Source organism: Triticum aestivum, chromosome 3A, assembly GCF_018294505.1.
Source record: "Triticum aestivum cultivar Chinese Spring chromosome 3A, IWGSC CS RefSeq v2.1, whole genome shotgun sequence".
Classification (NCBI taxonomy): domain Eukaryota; kingdom Viridiplantae; phylum Streptophyta; class Magnoliopsida; order Poales; family Poaceae; genus Triticum; species Triticum aestivum.
The window spans coordinates 255,887,381-255,906,042 of NC_057800.1; the positions used below are offsets into that span (position 1 = coordinate 255,887,381).

General features: G+C 49.8%; 2 protein-coding genes and 1 pseudogene across 3 annotated transcripts; all 3 read right to left on the bottom strand.

Moving 5' to 3' along the window:
• Positions 1–571: 571 nt before the first annotated feature.
• Positions 572–5,416, bottom strand: LOC123061132 (CO(2)-response secreted protease-like; annotated as a pseudogene).
• A 1,789-nt stretch (positions 5,417–7,205) lies between these two features.
• On the bottom strand, positions 7,206–8,648 carry LOC123061133 (50S ribosomal protein 5, chloroplastic). The gene is made up of 2 exons (XM_044484084.1): positions 8,404–8,648; positions 7,206–7,670 (listed from the first exon to the last, which is right to left on the bottom strand). Exons 1-2 carry the CDS (start codon positions 8,531–8,533, stop codon positions 7,357–7,359), a joined length of 444 nt encoding a protein of 147 aa, XP_044340019.1. The 5' UTR covers positions 8,534–8,648; the 3' UTR covers positions 7,206–7,356.
• A 3,046-nt stretch (positions 8,649–11,694) lies between these two features.
• LOC123061134 (GDSL esterase/lipase At4g10955) lies at positions 11,695–17,094 on the bottom strand. 2 transcript variants are annotated; one of them, XM_044484085.1, is made up of 3 exons: positions 16,951–17,094; positions 15,071–15,190; positions 11,695–12,950 (listed from the first exon to the last, which is right to left on the bottom strand). In XM_044484085.1, exons 2-3 carry the CDS (start codon positions 15,130–15,132, stop codon positions 11,972–11,974), a joined length of 1,041 nt encoding a protein of 346 aa, XP_044340020.1. In that variant the 5' UTR covers positions 15,133–15,190; positions 16,951–17,094; the 3' UTR covers positions 11,695–11,971. The 2 variants fall into 2 exon arrangements, with proteins under 2 accessions (XP_044340020.1, XP_044340021.1); XM_044484086.1 differs by lacking the exon at positions 16,951–17,094 and adding an exon at positions 16,092–16,878.
• Between the last annotated feature and the right edge of the window lie 1,568 nt (positions 17,095–18,662).

Sequence of the window (18,662 nt, forward strand, 5' to 3'; positions counted from 1 at the left end):
ATCATAAACCCACAATTCATCGGTCTCAACAAACACACCGCAAAAAGAAGATTACATCGAATAGATCTCCACGAGAGAGGGGGAGAACTTTGTATTGAGATTCAAAGAGAGAGAAGAAGCCATCTAGCTACTAACTATGGACCCGAAGGTCTGAGGTAAACTACTCACACTTCATCGGAGAGGCTAGGATGATGTAGAAGCCCTCCGTGATGACGGCCCTCTTCTGGCGGAGCTCCGGAATAGGCCCCAAGATGGGATCTCGTGGATACAGAAAGTTGCGGTGGTGGAATTAGGTTTTTGGCTCCTGTTCTGATCGTTTGGGGGTACGTGTGTATATATAGGAGGAAGAAGTATGCCGGAGGAGCAACGAGGGGCCCACGAGGCAGGGGGCGCGCCCTAGGGGGGGTGCCCCCCACCCTCGTGACCGCATCTTTTGTTCCTTGGAGCAGGGTCCAAGTCTCCTGGATCACGTTCGGTGTGAAAATCACGTTCCCAAAGATTTTATTCCGTTTGGACTCCATTTGATATTCCGTTTCTTCGAAGCACTGAAATAGGCAAAGAAAGCAATTCTGGGTTGGGCCTCCGATTAATAGGTTAGTCCCAAAAATAATATAAAAGTGGTAAATAAAGCCCAATATAGTCCAAAACAATAGATAATATAGCATGGAGCAATCAAAAATTATAGATACGTTGGAGACGTATCAGGTATCACACGTGTTGGGGATCTGCTCGAAGCCGATGGCTTCTCATGGGACAAATGGAAAGTGCAGGAAATGTTCGCCCTGGATGAAGCTCAAGAGATTCTTTAAATACCAGTTTGGGGACCGGGGGTGCAAGACTACCAAGTTTGGAACTACACCAAGAATGGTATCTTCACGGTCCGCTCGGCATACCATCTACGCATGAGCCAGAAGAGCGTAAGATCCGGACGGCCGGAGTCTTCATCCTCGGTGGCGGATCACAAGTCTTGGCTGAACCTTTGGGACACGATCGCGCCGGGCAAAGTTAAAATCCATATGTGGAGGTTGATTCGGAACGGGCTTGCTGTGGGAGCGGAACTATTAAGGAGGAAGATCAAGCAGGGTGTTTTTTGCATTGTGTGTGGGTGGGAAGAAACAAACTACCATAGATTCTGGGGTTGCGATTATTCTGCTAAGTTCTGGAAGATAATGCAGTCGGAATTGGGGGTATCGGTGGCGATCCCGCCGGAGTCAGCTTACTCCTAGAGTGCGTTGTCGAGATGGTTGATGTCGTGGTTCGCGGAGGCTACGGATGGCGAGCGAGCGGTCATGGTTCAGGGTGCATATGCGCTCTGGCTCGCGAGGAATAATGCCCGCGATGGGCAGTGGATCGAGGAGGCAGAGATGATAGTAAAAAGAGTCTTCCATCTAATGGGCGAGTGGCAATCGATACATGGCCGAAAGAGCAAGGAAAACACACCGGCTGTGGAGGAGAAATGGAGGCCCCTGGAGGAGGGGTGTGTGAAGGTAAACGTCGACGGAGCCACATCGAAAGGGGGGGGGACAGTGGTGGAGCCGGGCTGGTATTTCGAAACCATGATGGTGCTTTCTTGGGAGGCTTTTGCCATGTCCTTCCACTGGGAAGTGACCCCGCAAGGACTGAACTCCTGACGTGCAGAAGGGCCGCACAGGTGGCTGAGGAGCGGAACATTGCCAACCTACATATCGAGATGGACTGCAAGGAGGTCGTAAGGAGGTGGTATGTAAACTTCAAGGCACGCAAAAGGACTTCTCACTGCTGGGGTCTGTGGTGGAGGAGGTCAAGCGCCTGCTAGCCTCAAGGAAGAGCTGGAAGATTTCGTGGGTTAGGCGTGATGCTAATAAAGGTGCCCACTTGTTAGCTAGGGAAGCAGTTTCAACTAAGTTAAGCAAGGTGTGGCTGCATGTGCCCCCAGATTTTATTTTACAGATTATTTCAGACGAAATCCCCGTATGAGGTGCTTAAATAAAGATGTGACTGAATTTCAAAAAAAAAAATCAGTACCCTGAAAAAGTTCCAGTAGACACAAAAGAAAAGGAAGAGGCAAACACAGTATCCCCGCAAAAAAGAAAAAAAAACAATCACACGACATTAACCGCGAAATGCGTCCGGACCGAGTGCGCGCCATCTGACCAGGTGACGGCGCCGTAAGCGTACCCCTTGCTGGCCCGAGCGCTCGCAAAACTCACCTCGTACGCCGCCGTCGTCCACCGCCTCGAGAACACCAGCCGCTCGGGCAACACCTTCAAAGACAGGCCCGCCGGCGCCTCGACGGTCGCCGTGTACGTGGCGTTGGGGGGGCCCACGTTCATGGCGGTGCGCGACACGGTGACCGCCTTCCCGGCCGCGAGCCTCGGCACGGAGATGGACGGGTAGTTGATGCCCGTGGCGATGAGATCCGGCGAGGGCGTGCCACGCGGGCAGGCGAACCCGGCGTCGCCGGAGACCATGCGAACGAGCTTGGCCTTGTAGCCGTAGTAGCAGAGGAAGTTGAGGTAGTCCTTTGCGGTGGTGTCGAACACCAGGCCCGGGCTGAGCGCCCGCAGCGGGCTGATCTCGCCGGCGCCCATGTCGTGTCCGGTCGCCACCGCGCCGGTGTTGCTCGCAACCGGCTGCCCGAGGTTGTTTCTCGTCGTCGCTGCAGCCACGATCGATCGCTTTGGTTAGAAATGCCAATCTACTTTGCTTAAATTTGTCGAGACTACTAAGCTTTGCTTAAACCTGTGGTCATGAGAGCTGATCTGATCATGGACGGGGACCAGCCCGGGTGGGCCGACTTGACGAAGGCGCCGGCGCCTGCGACGTGCGGGCAGGCCATGGAAGTGCCGGACTTGATGGCGAATGCCGAGGCCTTGTTGCCGTCGGGGACGTCCGCCTTGTCTGTGGACGGCATCGCGGCGGCGAGGATGGTGACCCCGGGCGCCATTAGATCAGGCTGTCACCAAGAAAAAGAAACATCCTGTCAGAATGCAAGCTACTACAGTACTACAAATTAAATGCCAGATTGGATCTTTCTCTTCTGACCCATGCTGATTAATCATGTGAATTAATACTATTACTGACCTTGAGGATGGATTCGGTGAGACCACCAGGGCCGCGCGCTGAGAAGGACGCCACCATGGGCGCGGGCTTGAACAGCTTCACGTCCTCGGTCGGGAGGATCACGGCCGTCGGATTCCTGAACCAACCAGGGAAACATCCATACTTCCTTTCTGGTCAGTGGTCACTACTAGGCGTAACACGGAAGGAAAAACTCCGGTTGGGTTGGGTTGGGTGACTCACTTGGTGGAGTTGATGTAGTCGAGGATCTGCGCGCCCAAGTCGGCGCCCACACCTGGGAGAAGGCGAAGCTGCCGGCATCGAACGGCACGTCCTTCTCCGTGTCGTCGATCAACACCAGCCCACTCGCCCCGGACCCCTCCGCCACCAGCTTCTTCACCCGCCGCGACACCATCGAGTTCGTGCCCACACACACTACGATCTTTCCGGCTACCTTCTGCACGTCCAACGATCCCGGATAACAGTTGCTGCAATGCAAATATGCAATACAAATTCGTGACCGACACGCTCAAAATTCATCCGTCTGCACACGTGACGTTGAGAGACGGACGCTTCAAAATGGTCTTGCTGTACCTTGCCTCGGACACCGGCGTGTACCGGCCTGCCGCTTGTGCTCCGGACACCAGAGGGAACCGGTCTCCGCTGAGGCTTTGGTTGGAGAAGTTGATGGCGACTCCCTGACATGGCGCCTCACGTTCAGGACGTCAGTCAGGTTGCAAGAACAAGAAGCATGGCAATGGCGACGCGTACCTTGACGACGTTCCCGTTGCCGAGGACGACGCTGGACTGGAAGGTGCGGTCGATGCTGGAAGCGGCGACGGTGAGGATCCACGGAGCGGAGTTGACGACCGTGTAGGGATTAGGGCCGTCGTTGCCGCCGGAGCAGACCACCAGGACGCCCCTCTGGTGCGCGTGGAACGCGCCCAGCGCGATGGGGTCGCTGAGGAAGTCGGACGCGAAGGCGGAGCTCATGCCGATGGAGATGGAGATCACGTCCACGCCATCGCTCACCGCGTCGTCGATGGCCTTGAGCAATGCAGAGCTAGAGCACCCGCCCATGGTGCACACCTTGTACGTGGCCACGCGGCTCGCGGGCGCGCCGCCCTTGGCCGCGCCCCGGGCCAGGCCGTAGTAGTCCGCGTCCGCCACGACCGTGCCCGCGGCCGTCGACGCGCAGTGCGTGCCGTGACCGACGGTGTCTCGCGGCGAGCCGGTCATCGCGGCCGTTACCGCGCCAAGGGAGGCGTTAGACGACGTGGGCGCCGCCGAGCCGGGCTGGATGCCGTAGTACCGAGCCCCGATGAGCTTCCTGCGGCACACAATGCACGGTCGCAGAATTTAAGCCGTTGTGCACAACATGGCAAGTGTTGTTTTGCTAGTACATACTTGTTGCAGTTGCTCTTCTTGAAGTCCGGGCCTTCCATGCACAGGCCTCGCCACCTCGCCGGCACGTCCCCCATCCCGGCGTCGTTGAAGCTCTGCGACTCCGGCCAGACACCTGACGACGTACGACACCAAATCAAAAAGGGTTGCAGGCAATGCCGATGTCATAAGTCGCGCACGTACCGGTGTCGATGACGCCGATGATGACATCGCCGGAGGCACGGCGGCCGAGGCGGTCGGTGCGGAGGCCGGACTGCGTGTCGAGGAAGTCCCACGAGCGCGTGGTGTGCAGCTGCAGAGCGCGGTCCCGGAACACGGACACCACCCTCTCGTGGTCTGGTGGTGCAACAACCAAACAAAACAAAATTACCATCAACTCACTGGCGCACGATCATCATCACAACAAACAAAACCGCGACGAATGGACGGGAGGCCAGTCCGAACCGGACAGCGCGGCGGCCTCCTCCTCGGTGAGCTCGGCGGCGAAGCCCTCGAACGCGTGGTGGTAGCTATGCGTCAGCGACGGCGTGGATGGCCATGGCTCCTGCTCGCCGCTCGCCACGACGGACGACAGCATCTCAAGGTGGGCGGCGCGCACCGCCTCCACGTCGCCGGCTCCCGAGGAAGCGGAAGGACTCCCCATGTAGACGACATACGACTGAAACGATGATGCCCGTCAAACAAACCATGGCAACAATCGATCAACTCCTACCACTTCAGATATCGCATTTCAGGGTTCAGAGTTCAGACACATGCATGCATGGCCGGGTGCGATCTACGTACTATAACAGGAATAAGTCTACTGCTAGAGCTACCTCTTTGGTGTGCTGTGCTTCAGCTGAGAGGGATACCAGGAGGCGGTAGGCGAGGACAAGGATGACGAAGTGCGCGCGGTTCACCATTGATCCCTGCTCACTCCTAGTTTCCTGCTAGAAATGGAGTGACCGATATGATGCCTGCAGCATGCGCGCTGGGCGGGCCCAATTTGTAGCCTCCTTCCTTCCTTCCTTTTGGTTTGTTTATCGGAATCCGATTCATCTCAACTCTGACTGCTCTCTCTTTATCTTCCTTTTCTCTGGTGCTGCTGCTTTACCTCGCTTTTCTTTTCTTGTTGGGTCTAGTACATATATAGAAGCTTCTCATGGAAACTGCTTTCTCCTCGTCGTCGTCGCTGATCGACCACATGGCCGTCTGAGATGATACCCAAATGCTGACAGATCGTTCTTCTTTTTCTTCTTCTGAAGAGATTGCTTGACACTGAGGGATGGAATATATGCGCTATGACACTCAGCCAGCCCTACTGTTGCAGCGATTCTCTCGGATGTAAAAGAAGGTTTCGATGCTTATATCTCAAGCTTTACTTAGTGCTTCTGCCCATGATTAGAGCTGACGAGTGAGCATTTGGACTCTACTGTTTCTTCACCAGTGGTTGCTGATCAGGAAGATAACTACTACTATATCACAAGGAAAGTGATGGATCGTAATGTCGGCCAAGAATCTTTTGCCGTGTCGTCGTGGTATTTAACCGCACATGTCGTTAAAGCCGCGCGGCAGTGCTAACCATGTCGGTGCTGCCTAGTGTTGGACAATACAAAGACACATTGTCTATGGTCTCAGTCGAGTGAGACTTAACCACATTGTCTATGGTCTCAGTCGACTGAGACTTAACCGTCAAGTGACATTAGTAGTATATAAGAAGAAAAAAAACTGAAAATAACTTTTTTGTACAAATCTCCATGCAAGATCAAAGGAATATAGCATCGACTGAGACATAACGAAGTCATGTGTTTCTTCTTTTCTCAGCACTGCTTCTCTTTTTCTCTCTCTTATTAAGGATTTGTTTCATACTAGTATTATTTTCAGAGCACTGCCTATTTTTCCTTCTTGCTTTCAGATCATCAGGATGATCTGATGATGACTGTTTAATTTTATACTGGGGTGGAGATCCGAGACGGGATCACAGTCAGAAATTCATTGCCACTGGAGATGAGATGGTGGGGAGCAAAGGGAGGGATGTGAGGTTTAAGAGTGTCAAGTGCCAGCACATAGCAAAAGCTTTTTTGCTCCATGACAATGGCGCATCCAGTTCTCGCTATTCGGCCTGCCTGCCATTCTGTTTCAGGCCTGCCTACTGACTGACCAAGCAGACCCAGAATCAACTTAAGTGATGGTGTTCCTGTTCTTCAGTTATCATTTCAGTGGGAACTTGATGCATCGGAAGCTCCAGACGGTGAGTGTTATAAATAGACAGATAAAAAAATTGTTTCAGTTAAAATTGAACTGAGAAGTAGTAGATGACTGTAAAGAGTTTGAGGGGGGCGTACATTGTTGTTCTTGTTGTTCCTTCCTTGAGCATCAAGGGCCACAAAGGAGAGGGCTGGGTGCAGTATTCACATACTGGGCAGCGTAACCAACTGAGCAAGCAAACGGAGATTCGTTTGAGCTATCAAAGCCAGTGGAAACTCGTTTGAAAGTGCAGACTTTCAGCAAGCACGAAACCTGTCTGAAAACTGATGTTTTTGTTACCGAAGAAGGACCGATGTTCCTTTCAAGTTTTAAGCCACTGCATATTTGAGGGAAGATGGTGTCCAAGGACTAGTCGGCATTCCAATAGCATATTTGAAATAAATTAAAATTTTACAGAATAACAAACGGCAAAAAAAACATCCCAAAACTTGCTTCAGACAGACAGTTGTACAACATAGACTAACCACAGATAACAGCACATCAATCTGCTGCTATGGACACGCAAAAAGGTTTCATTATGGTAAAAAATTAATTGCATTATAACCGATTGCGTGTTTCAGAACAGAAAAATTGTACAAACGAAACAAACACCAATGCATTAGAGGAACGCAACACGTAGGTTTACAGAGGAATGGTACGGACCAGCTGTCCGACATCATGTGCCGGTCACACGTTCTTGAGCTTCTTCATCTTGGACGGTGGCCACCTGCCCTTCTTCCTCAGCCGCCTCTTTTGGACGAGCCGCTTGCGCCGCTGCCTCAGCTTCTTGGCCACCTTCATCCGTGCCCTCTGCTCCAGGATCATCCGCTGCTTGGACTCGAACGGCATGTCCTCGATCGAAGCCACTGGTTTTGGCTTCTCTGGTTGCTCTGCCGCATCAGTTGGACCAGCCTCTGCAGAAGCGTGGACAACCACGGGCATCTTCTTGGCAAGAGAAACATGGCTGACTGAGGCGCCAGTCTTGCACTGAAGTCTCGAGGCTACAAAGAAGAGCAATGACAAACGACACTTAGTAGGATCTTTGCTTACACCGATGTAAACATTGAAATTCTGAGCTTATGTATGTCACATGATTCGTAGCATATGTAATGTGCACCAGCAAAATTTATTGTGCTGTCTACTATCATTAGATGGAATTGCTACAGAAAAGATATGGCCTGTCTATGCTTACCTGATGTACACATTGACATACTGAGCTCATGTATGTCACATTGCTCATAGCATATGTAATGCGCAGTAGCTAATTTTAGTGTGCTCGCTACATCATTAGATGGAGCTGGTAAAGAAAACATATGGCATGTAAACTCAATGACTCGTCTGTAGCAACTTGCAAACCGCGAGCTGCCACGGTGTGCTTACGGATTTCATAAGACATCAAGTGTCCGTAGCGGTGGCCTATGCTCATAACAATTTATAGTAGCACTAAGTTTGAAAGGAGCAACCTTCTGAGGTAGTAAATGTAGGCTAGCAGAGAAAAATGAACATTCTTCCAAGAGACTGGTGCAGACAGATTGTTTGAATAAATTCCCGGGCGAGCCATTCCCATCGAGGACAAGCTGAAACGCCGCGACTAAAATTACGCACGCCCGGACTAATTCCTCCACCGATTTCGTTATCATATTTCGCGACAAGGGATCACCCAGTAAGTACTTGGCCATGGAACATCAACGAACGTACGGGACAATGGCGGGATGAGGCATAACGGCAGCTTACCGAGGTAAGGGAAGGCATTATTGCTGGCGGCGGTGGCGGTGGCGGTGGAGCTGGAGAGAGCTCGGGCACGAGGAGCGGAGGAGGGGGAGGGGGCGAGGAAGGAGACGGTGGGGGACAGGAGGAGCGCCATGGCTGTGGATTTGGGTTCCGGCCTATCCTATGCGGAGGAAGGCCACCTCTGCTGGAGGGATAAGCCTGTACAGGGAGAGTGCGCTGCGGTCTGATCAGAAATCAACGGACAGAGTTAGTCGCGCTTGAAAAGGGCTGAGATGCTCCTCACGTAAGAAAACAATAAAGCACAGCATTTCATATATATATATTCAACTTAATATCACAGCATTTGATTTCATTTTACAGTGGACGTATTATTTTTCAACTATTCTATGCGAGCGCACATGTTGTAACATGTTGCATGGCTATTGTTTTAGGGTTTCTCGGTTGCACAAATATCACCAAAGGTGGCCACTTGATATGCATTTTAAATAGTGCAAGAGCATACCAAAATGTTTCTGACCGCTAAGAGCAACTCTAACATAGACCCATATCTGCCAGCTAGCCTTCATATTTGATGGTTGGACGAGACGATATAACAAGCCCTCCATCCATTCAAGTATTGGTACCACAGACATTTCAGGAGACACACTTTCTTTAGCCGCCGCCGTTTGGTGTCACCCCTGCTGGCCGGACTGCTATGAGTCGTTCCTAGACTTCCCATACTTCGCTGCAGCCCCACAACTGTTTCTCGCCATCTGGTCGTGCCACTCCTTCCACCGCTCGATCTCAAGGTGTTCGACGACTTAGGGCATCTCCAGCCGTTGGCCCCCCAGGAGGGGCAAAAAATTGCCCCCGGGGACGCACCGGCGCTAAACCGCGCATTGGGGACGTGATGCTCCCCAGTCGCGGCCCCCGACGGGTTTTTAAAATGTTCAAATTCGGCGCAAACACAACGCAAACACGGGCGAGTTCGTTCAAATTTAAACATATTTTACAAAAAAAAGAAAAAAACTACCGCGGGCTACCCCCGCCGTCTCCCTCGCCGCCCGCCTCGCCGCCCGCCCACGCGGTTCTACATGCCGAGGGGGCTGTAGAACCGCGTGTAGTCACCGCCGCCGTCGTCGTCGTCGCCCCGGCCTACGCCTTCGCCGTTCCTGCTGCATCCCTTCCCCGGTTGGCGCGGCGGGTTGGACGGTCCGGGGGCGTCGTCGTCGTCGCTATCGAGGACGACGACACCGTCCTCGTCCTCGCGGCCACGTTTGCGGGCGGCGATCTCCTCCAGGGCCCGGCGCTGCCGGATCATCTCCTCGCGTAGGTAGTCGTCGCGCGACCACCGCATGGCGTCCTCGTCGGAGAAGCCGCGCCGGGCTATCTCCTCGTACTCCGGAGGGAGGCTGGACTCCACCTTGGGCTCGACGAGGGCGCCGGAGCTGCGGGTACGCGCGCTGACAGGCGTGTCCTGGGGCTCCGGCTTGACGGGGCGGAGGTGGAGGCAGGGAGAGCCGTCGGACGAGGAGGAGGACACCCCGGTCTCCATGCGCCTCGGCGTCCAGGAGCTTCCCCGGCGGCGTGAGAAGGACGGGGGAGCGGGGTACTCGAGGCGCGGCGTGTTGCCGCCATCGATGTACTCGAGGACAGACTCCAACGTGCGCCCGAGCACGCACCACCACCGACGCCGGTCGGCGGCGTTGAACCTGCCGGAGGGCACGACGTTGTTGGTGGCCTCGAACTGCTCGTCGTGCCGGCGACGGAAGTACGACTCCCAGATTGGGCTGTCGGGGACGTACCGGGGCCCCTCCCTCGCCGCACGCGACAGGGACGAGCGGATGCGTGCGATCTCCGCAGGCCGCGCCGCCGGCGCTGATCCTCCACGCCCCGGGCACCCGCATGTCCGGCGGGACCGGGTACTCGGCCTTGAAAAGGAGGCGAGCCTCGTCCTCGTGCAGATGACGGCGCCCGAAACCCTTCGCCGCCGCGCCATCGCCTGAGAAACGCTCGGCCATGCTTTCTCAACTGGTGACAGCATGAGGAGGAAAGGGGGAGAAATGAGCGCGTCGCCGGTGGATGATCGGGGTGAGTCTCTCCGGCGCGCTTGCAGTCGGCTTTTATAGGCAGAGACGCCGCGTGGTAGGCTTGGCCGGCGCGTTACGTGTGGCGGCCAAGGGACGCGTCGCCCAACCTTCACTGCGCCAGCCGTGAGGCATCAATGGAGGCTGACCGGCGCGGCAGCACGCGGCAGCTTTGGCATTGATTCGCCGCGGGAAACGAGGCGATGAGGACGACGAAGGGGCGAGAAGAGAGTAGAGTCGCTGACGCGGCGGGCCCACGGCTCTTCGCGCCAAAAACGATTCGCCCGGCGCCCCCGAGCGACCCCCAGCGCGCCGGGTTCGGGTTGGGTCCGCCGGCGCCAATTTCGGCCCGAGCCGGCGAAAATTGGGCTCTTGGGGGCGCGACTGGGCCGATTTTTTGGTGCCGGCGAACGAAAAAACGCCTGGAGGGCCTTCTTGGGGGCGCGGCTGGAGATGGCCTTACCCCGAGGTAGATTGCGCCAACTTTTCTTGTAAATTTAGTTTAGCGGCTCATAGCTCATGTAGACGGCATAGGATTCACATTCTGTGTAGATGGATCCATCAGTAGAGCTATTTTTGTACAATTCATCATTGGATTCGAGCTTCGAGTCTTGATAGTGAAATCATGGATGCCGAAGATGATATGTTCTCTTGATGGTTGCTGACTGGATAGCGGCAACCGGCACAAAGAGGGAGCATGCAAGATCACAGGTTGGTCGACCGACATTTCACCAAAACAGAACAGAAGGCCACGAGAAGTTCATGCGCAAACTACTTTCTGTCGGGTTGTTCCACGGATGTTCCGTCGGATCGACGACATGGAAGCTAATGAACCATTCTTACAGCAACAGAGAAATACCACCGGTCTCCTGGGTTTTCCCCTTATCATAAAGTGAATGCGGCACTTCTGATGAGTGCATATGGCATGCCTGCAGCTCCATTGGATGATTATCTTCAAATGGCTGAAGATAAAATCATAAAGTGCACAAAAATGTTGGCTGAAACAATCATGAAGGTTTACGGAGAGCAATATCTACGAGCACCCAATGTCAAGGATACGGCCAGGCTTCTATCAATGAATGCAGCAAGACGCTGTCCTAGGATATGAAGATTATTGGTTCCTCATATCCCTTGAATACAAATAAAATCAGAGCTCAAATACAGGTACTTTCGTCCTGCATTTTGTGTCAAAGAAAAAAAAGAGGGAGTATATCCAAGTACAGGCATGTAGACAGATTATTTGTTCAATATCACAAAAGATAATCATAACGTAAAATACAGGGTTACAGATGCATGATGTCTGAACATCTCTTCAGGAAATTAACAGATTTTGTGCAAGCCGACAGTGCAATCATAAACATAGGTGTTAAGTAATAGTATGTCACGGTATACTAACTGATAAATGTAAACTGAATGAATCATATGAACAAATGGAGAGATCAAACGGACAGCTGGAGTATATGATACTGCAAAGATATCTTCATCTTCATTTTACCATCGCGTACCTAAGAGTACCGATATTTATTGCATTGCAAATTCAGATCCGGTTGCCACCATTGGCTAATGCCATGGGCATATTTGAAGTCCAGTGAAGGGCTCACGTTTACAATCAAGTCTGCAGATGGAAGAAGGTGCAGCGGTTCTGATTCCCATCCTAATGCCTTGTAAAACAGGTCTCCGATTGAGTTTTGGGTCGCAAGCTTCTCAATAAATCCAGCACCGAGATCCTCCATGTTCCTACGATGCTGGAAGTACCCAATGTACTCTGAACATACATGGTCTCCTGGATTAACAAACAGATATGGCGTCCATGATGACAAAATGTTGAATGATTCTTCCGCAACAGACCTCTGATTGTTCCCCTCGGTTTTTGCTTTCATTGCAATAGTTAGTCCCGCGGTAATAACACTTCTTGCAATGCGGAAACCATGCTTTACCCTCTCATCCCTGATTCCCTCTATCGGAGCAGCGACAAACGGTGGATTGAAGAGAAAGCTATCCAAAAGAGCACCCTTCTTAACCATGTTTCTGCCAGTAAGGATGGCCGTACCTGCACCCAGTGAATGACCAGCTAGCCAAATTGGGGATCCAGGGAAAGCTGAGGCTACATTTTGAACAGCTTGCATCGCAATTGCAAATCTTGAGGTCTTATGGAGACCATTTTGAACGAGCTGGAGGTCAAGGGAAAGATCTCTAGAAATAGTTTCCTTCTCAGTTATGGTGCCTCTGAAGGCAATGACAAATCTAGGGGCATCCCGGGCAGAAGCTTCTTTACTTGAAGGAGGGTTGAATTCAAATATTGCACCGAATATAGACAAGTCAACATCATCGACAAGCTTGCGGATCATCTCAAAACCAAAGAACTCCCACCAAGGAGGTGCTGCGGCGTCAATAGATTGACGGTTTAGTTGCCGGTCTCTCTCCAAAACATACACAGCCTGAACTAAACATGCAGCCACAGATCTCCTATTATTCTCGCAGTTCCTTTTGTGGGTCCAAAGAAAAGAGAGAAAGTTACTACCTTATGAGAACAGGACATAAAGTGCAAGCTGAGAACAGGACAACATAGGGCCAGTTCTTTTGGGGCTTATGGCTGGCTGTGGAAATACCCATAGTCATGTATCCCCTCCATTGCATATTAGTTGTCGCTGATTTAGTACAGTTGTACTAAATCAGCGACAAATTGTACTCAATCAGTAATCAGCAACATCTTTCCTGAAAGGGTAACTTACTTTATGCCATCCAAACGAACAATGCTTTTGAATCTTTTTATAACCCAACAATAAAATAACTAAATAAGTTTGAAAATACTTTCTCACTTTTCCAGTACTATTCGTATTGCTCAATTCTACTTCTATTTGGTTACAGTAGTTTTCCCCATCTTGTAATCCTTTTTTGGGTCGAGGTACATGATGTTATTGGTAGATGACCCATCCATCGCTAGATGTACGGCTAGGAGTTGCTAAGCTGCCAATGGGGGCCAACAGTTAGGTACAATTTTTTGGGGCTCACCAACCCCCAGCAGCGTAATAATATCTATGGCCCCTTACTTGACAGTAGTGGCATCGAGTTAGGTTGGGAAGATGGTAGAGGCACTGAGGCACCCAGCGATTACATTGGGTGGCGATTTGCTGGGCGGAGGTGGAGAAGGTAGGCAGATGCGAACGCAGAAGAAAACAATGGGACAACAAGATTGCGTCAATTAGGAATGAGGTGTGTGTTGGACTGTTGGTGCAGTGGTTAGTTGTTGCAAATCATGTTCTCATGTAGTGCACCCAGTTAACCCATACACACCCATAGAGATGAAATGCAACTGAAGTAACAAAACATAACTAGTCTGTTCTAGCACTCTAAATTAAGCTAAACTTAACATACTTTTTGAAGTTAAGCTAAACTTAATTTTCACAGTGCTTTTGGCAATCTTTTCCTCTCTCCTCCAAGGAGGCAGCATTATTGAATGAAACAATAACCCTTCCTTGTATTCAGCAAATTCCATCCAGATGGGGAATGTTTTAGTGGAACCTAATTCAACAACTACTGCCCTGACAAACAAAAATTGCTTATTCCTGAAGCATGCGCTGTGATGAATGTGTAGAGTCGTATTTGTTTTGACCGGTAAACGTCAATGCACAACTGCATATAGTAACATAAGAAATGATAATGAGGATTGCAACTGATTTTAATTGAAAAGGGGCAATCTCGAGGTTATAAGTATGCTGTCTACCAAGACCATGTCAAATGCTTTTCAACAAAAATGAGAGTTATTTCATTAGAAAAAATATCCTACATAAAAGATGAATAATCCAAAGCCAATACTGATGAAGCTTCAGGCCACTTCGGGTTAGGCCATAACCGGTGTGGAGTTGGCTGGAGATTGATTGCGTAGGATAGCAAAAATTAAGCAACTAATGCCTGGCCCATTACAGCCATAGTTATGTCCTGGTGTGGATGCCATGTTAAGAACCAGCTGGTGACTTGGGGTTCATTAGTGCCTCCTACCATAAAATTAATTACTTAAAATCCTATGGTCTTCATTGAAATATAAGAGATGAATATAGGTCTTGCAAAATTCTTCAAAATCTTTTGCATAGTCAAATTTAGGATTAGCTGGAATAGAATGAAGAACATAATTACATAGAGATCTAAGGTGAAAATATACATGAGAAGGAGAGAGGAGTTTACATCACACATTCTGTTTTCTATCATATGCCCAAAGTTTACTAACTTGCACTCCTTTCTATGTTTCTAGAGGAATCGTTGGCAAGAAAATAAACACCATAAACTTGAATATATCACATTGTGTTATCTACCAATTATGACTGATGACTATGATAAGTTCCGTAAACATCACTGGTTTGGTGGGATTATTTACCCGAGCAAATGCTAAATTTATGTAATCAGGAAAAACAACATGAGATATACAGCTATTGGGATTAAATTAAGCAACACATAGCAACAGAACCTCATAAAAGTACACAGGTCTTTGCACCTGGACTTGAATCGGCATTTAACATAGCAAACATATTGGATTCAAATGTAAGCTCTATGCAAGTGCTATCTATCAAACACTTGCAAAACATTATAGGAAATGTTATGTAACATACCAATTAACAGGATTAAGATATGTCGGCCCTGAGATACCAAAGATGTCTCTCTCCACAGCCATCAGGCTATACAAAGCTGCTCTTCAGTTGATTGGCTTGGTAGTGAAGAAAAACATAGCACTGAAATAAGTAGAAAAGGTCAGTACATAAAAGTACAAATCTTCAAATTGTTGAACTCTTCAAGCAAAACATATATAAATGCAACATCAGGGGGGCATTGCAATCAAATACTAAAGAAAGGGGTAACTCTAGTCCTTAGTGTACGAAGTCTAAAACTTCTGGCTCAGTTCAGCAGAAAGGCTAAACGCACGAACATCAGTGTTCGTTCCAACTATGGATAGCAACTGACAGCTGTGACACAAGGTAACTAGCAGTCGAGCATTTCAGCCTTTCAGGGCCAATCAAGCAAGAAAAGGTATCAAAGGAGAGGAAGTTGGGAACAAATAAGGTTTTTATAGAAGGTTCAAGGGCGGTCATCAGATAGATGTAAGCACACAACAATGTCATTCTCAGAGAGATTCATGCAACCAAATAAAATAGAAGGTTCAGATGAAAAAGGTCGATTATTAACAAAATCATTAGAAATTTTGATAGAATAAAAATGGAACATGGTATCAACTCCTTGGTTTAGCAGGTGTGTGTTCTTCTAAGTTGACAATGATACTAGCAGCTTCAGCTTGATTGGCATGAAACTAGGGCAGTTGTGGATCAAAATCTGAATCAACCCACCTTGTAATCTTCTGACATTTTCCATTAAGGGGTATTTAAGTATCTGCACTCCGTCCATTGCCATGTTAGACACAACCATTGCTAACTTCTAAAGTACTAAACGTTCTTATATTTCGGGACGGAGGGAGTATATGTTATCCTTGATTATTTGCCGCTTTAATTATTCATAGTTTAATTGTTTCATATAAATCAGCTATTTTTCCGACGTGCAAAAGTCAATATTGCCTGTTAGATTCGTTGCGTCATTGAAGACAGTGACTACATGATCGAACAGTGCAGGTTATATGGTTACCAGAGCATCTTTAGTGGATCCAATCTACAGCCAGGCTGGTTGTTGTCGCAGAAAACTTGATCAGCTGGTGACAGTAGGCCGTTGAAGCCACCCCGCCTGTGTTGCGCAAGTGGATCTGGAAGCACCGCAATGGCGCCATCGTCGACAAAGCGCAGCCCAACATCCCGGTTTGCTCTCACGTTGTAAATTAGTGTGTTGGCTAGTCTCGAGCTTGTACATAGCTCAAAGCTTTTTGTGTTTTCTCGAGAGAGAAAATTGGTTACCAAAAGCATGAACTAATACAATGCACAAATACCAGATGAACATTTAGCAGAGAAAATGGGCGACCATCCAAAGGAGTAGAGTAATTAAGCAATCATAAAAGGAATTTATCTTGTCTTGTTGGCGAGGAAGGAGAGAAAGGTAGTTGAAGCAGAGCAGAGGAGCAAGGTAGGAGCCGGCTGAGATGTTCGATGTGGAGGTGCTCACGGACGGCTGTAGTTAGGGAAGTGAAGAAGTTAAGAAGAGGCCGAAGACAAAAACGGAAGGCAGCAGAGTCACCGGTTCTGCTGCTCAACGGCAGGGCGTAGCAGTACTGGAGAAAGGGCTCAACGGCGTGCAGTTGCGGTGGAGGATCGGGGCTCCGGCAACTAGGCGTGTGGCGGTTGAGAGGAAAATCGGTAGCGGCGGCACGAGTCTGGAAGAATGATCTTGAACAAGCATTGGAGAGAAAATAGCAACGACATTTTCGCCTAAATTGGGTCCCCGCCTGAGAAATCCAATCAAAATCGCGCGAATGGGATGAAAAGAAGAGGCAACGGATAGATCTTGCGGGGGGTGGGGATCAAACGAATCTGGGACAGAGGAAGAAGAGTGTTACCTTGACGAACAGCGATGAGGACGGGACTGGAGGGGGAGGGGACGAGAGCCGAAACTGAGGGCGGGGGCGCAGACAAGATCTCACGGCAACAGCGTCTCTCCCCCAAACCACCTCCTTGAATGACAAGATGACAGTACTAGTGTGGGTATATTAGCGCTTGCGTTTGTATTGTGTTTAAAAAGTTATGGGACAGTAGTGACTAAACGGGTCTCAAAAGGATTGTATTTGATTGGATTCGATTACATCAAATTCACCAATTTGATCTACCAAATTCATTTGCTCTCTTCTTTGTTCTTCGCGCCGATTCGATTACATCAAATTCACCAATTTGACCTACCAAATTCATTTGATCTCTTCTTTGTCCTTCGCGCTGGACGTCTCGTAGCTTCACCGTCACCCTTGCTCCGCAGTTGTTTCGAGCCTCAGCGCTGCCAGCACCGGCACAACAATCCTCTTTACTGTGCTCGCCGCCCCCGACATTATCGTCGGCCCCGATACCACTGCAGTACGTCCGGCAACTATCGGGTTGCCCCTTGCGCTCTATGTGTTCGACACATTGTCCGACCCAGTTTTTGTGATTTATTCATAAGGAAAACGATGGATTCTGATGCTTCGTCGGACTTGGAGTATGGACCAACGAAGCTTGATAAAATGATTGAAGATGAGTTTTTCGATTCGTCGGATTCGAACGAAGAAGTGGACATGAGCATGCAAGAGGAAATGGACCGGCGGATGGAGCAGATTCTCAACTTTAAGGGCTAGATCAAAGGGAGAAGAGTGATCAATCGGGATAGGGTCTCCAGAGCATGGCTACTGCACAAGAACTACTTTGTTCCAGACCCAACTTTTTCGGATGATCCATGGTTTCTTCCTCGTTCCTGTATGCGCAAACCATTGTTTTTGCACACTGTGGGGGACTGGAGGCACATGATGACTATTTCAAACTCACAAGGGATTGTTGCGGACTCACCCTACTCCCTTAGACAATGCAATGCTCTGAACACAAGTTTGCAGTTCAGCCCTCTTCTCCCATGCAGAGTGACAGGCAACGCCTCGGATAAAAGCACGAACGAGAACTTTCTTTCTCTGCTATGCAGAAATGCACGGCTGCTCTGAGGATGCTTGCACTTGGTACTGTTGTCAATGACATTGGTGAGATGGTCCAGATGGGGTGCACATGCCTAAAGACTACTGTCAGGTTTGCCCGCGTCGTGCTGCAGGTATTTGGAGCAGAATATATGAGAGAACCAAATGTGTAGGACACGAAAAAGTTGTTGCCTATTAGGGAGGCGAGAGGGTTTCCGGGAATGCTCGGATCAATTATTGCATGCATTGGCAATGGAATAACTACCCCAAAGGTTTGCGGGAATGTATCAAGGTCACACCAAAGAGGCCACCATCATACTAGAAGCAGTGGCATAACATGATTTGTGGCCTTGGCATGCTTTCTTTGGAATGTCGGGTTCTCACAACGACATCAACGTGCTTCAACAATCTACCGTGTTCAGGAGGCTTTGTAATGGGGAATCGACGCCGTGCAACTGCACTGTCAATTATCGTGACTACAACATGGGATACTATCTTGTCGATGGCATCTTCCTTAATGGGCAGCGTTTGTGAACACCATATCCAAATCACAAGGCAACAAACAAAGCCACTTTACAATAATGCGGGAAGCAGCTAGGAAGGGTGTGGAGAGGGTATTCGGAGTG

Bases quoted from the DNA above. Each gene is read 5' to 3' on its own strand.
- LOC123061133 (XM_044484084.1), bottom strand. From the start codon at position 8,533: ATGGCGCTCCTCCTGTCCCCCACCGTCTCCTTCCTCGCCCCCTCCCCC. The intron at 7,671-8,403 runs GTAAGCTGCCGT...TCTTCTTTGTAG, and splicing joins TAATGCCTTCCCTTACCTCG to CCTCGAGACTTCAGTGCAAG.
- LOC123061134 (XM_044484085.1), bottom strand. From the start codon at position 15,132: ATGGCTGTGGAGAGAGACATCTTTGGTATCTCAGGGCCGACATATCTT. The intron at 12,951-15,070 runs GTATGTTACATA...GACCCACAAAAG, and splicing joins TATCTTAATCCTGTTAATTG to GAACTGCGAGAATAATAGGA.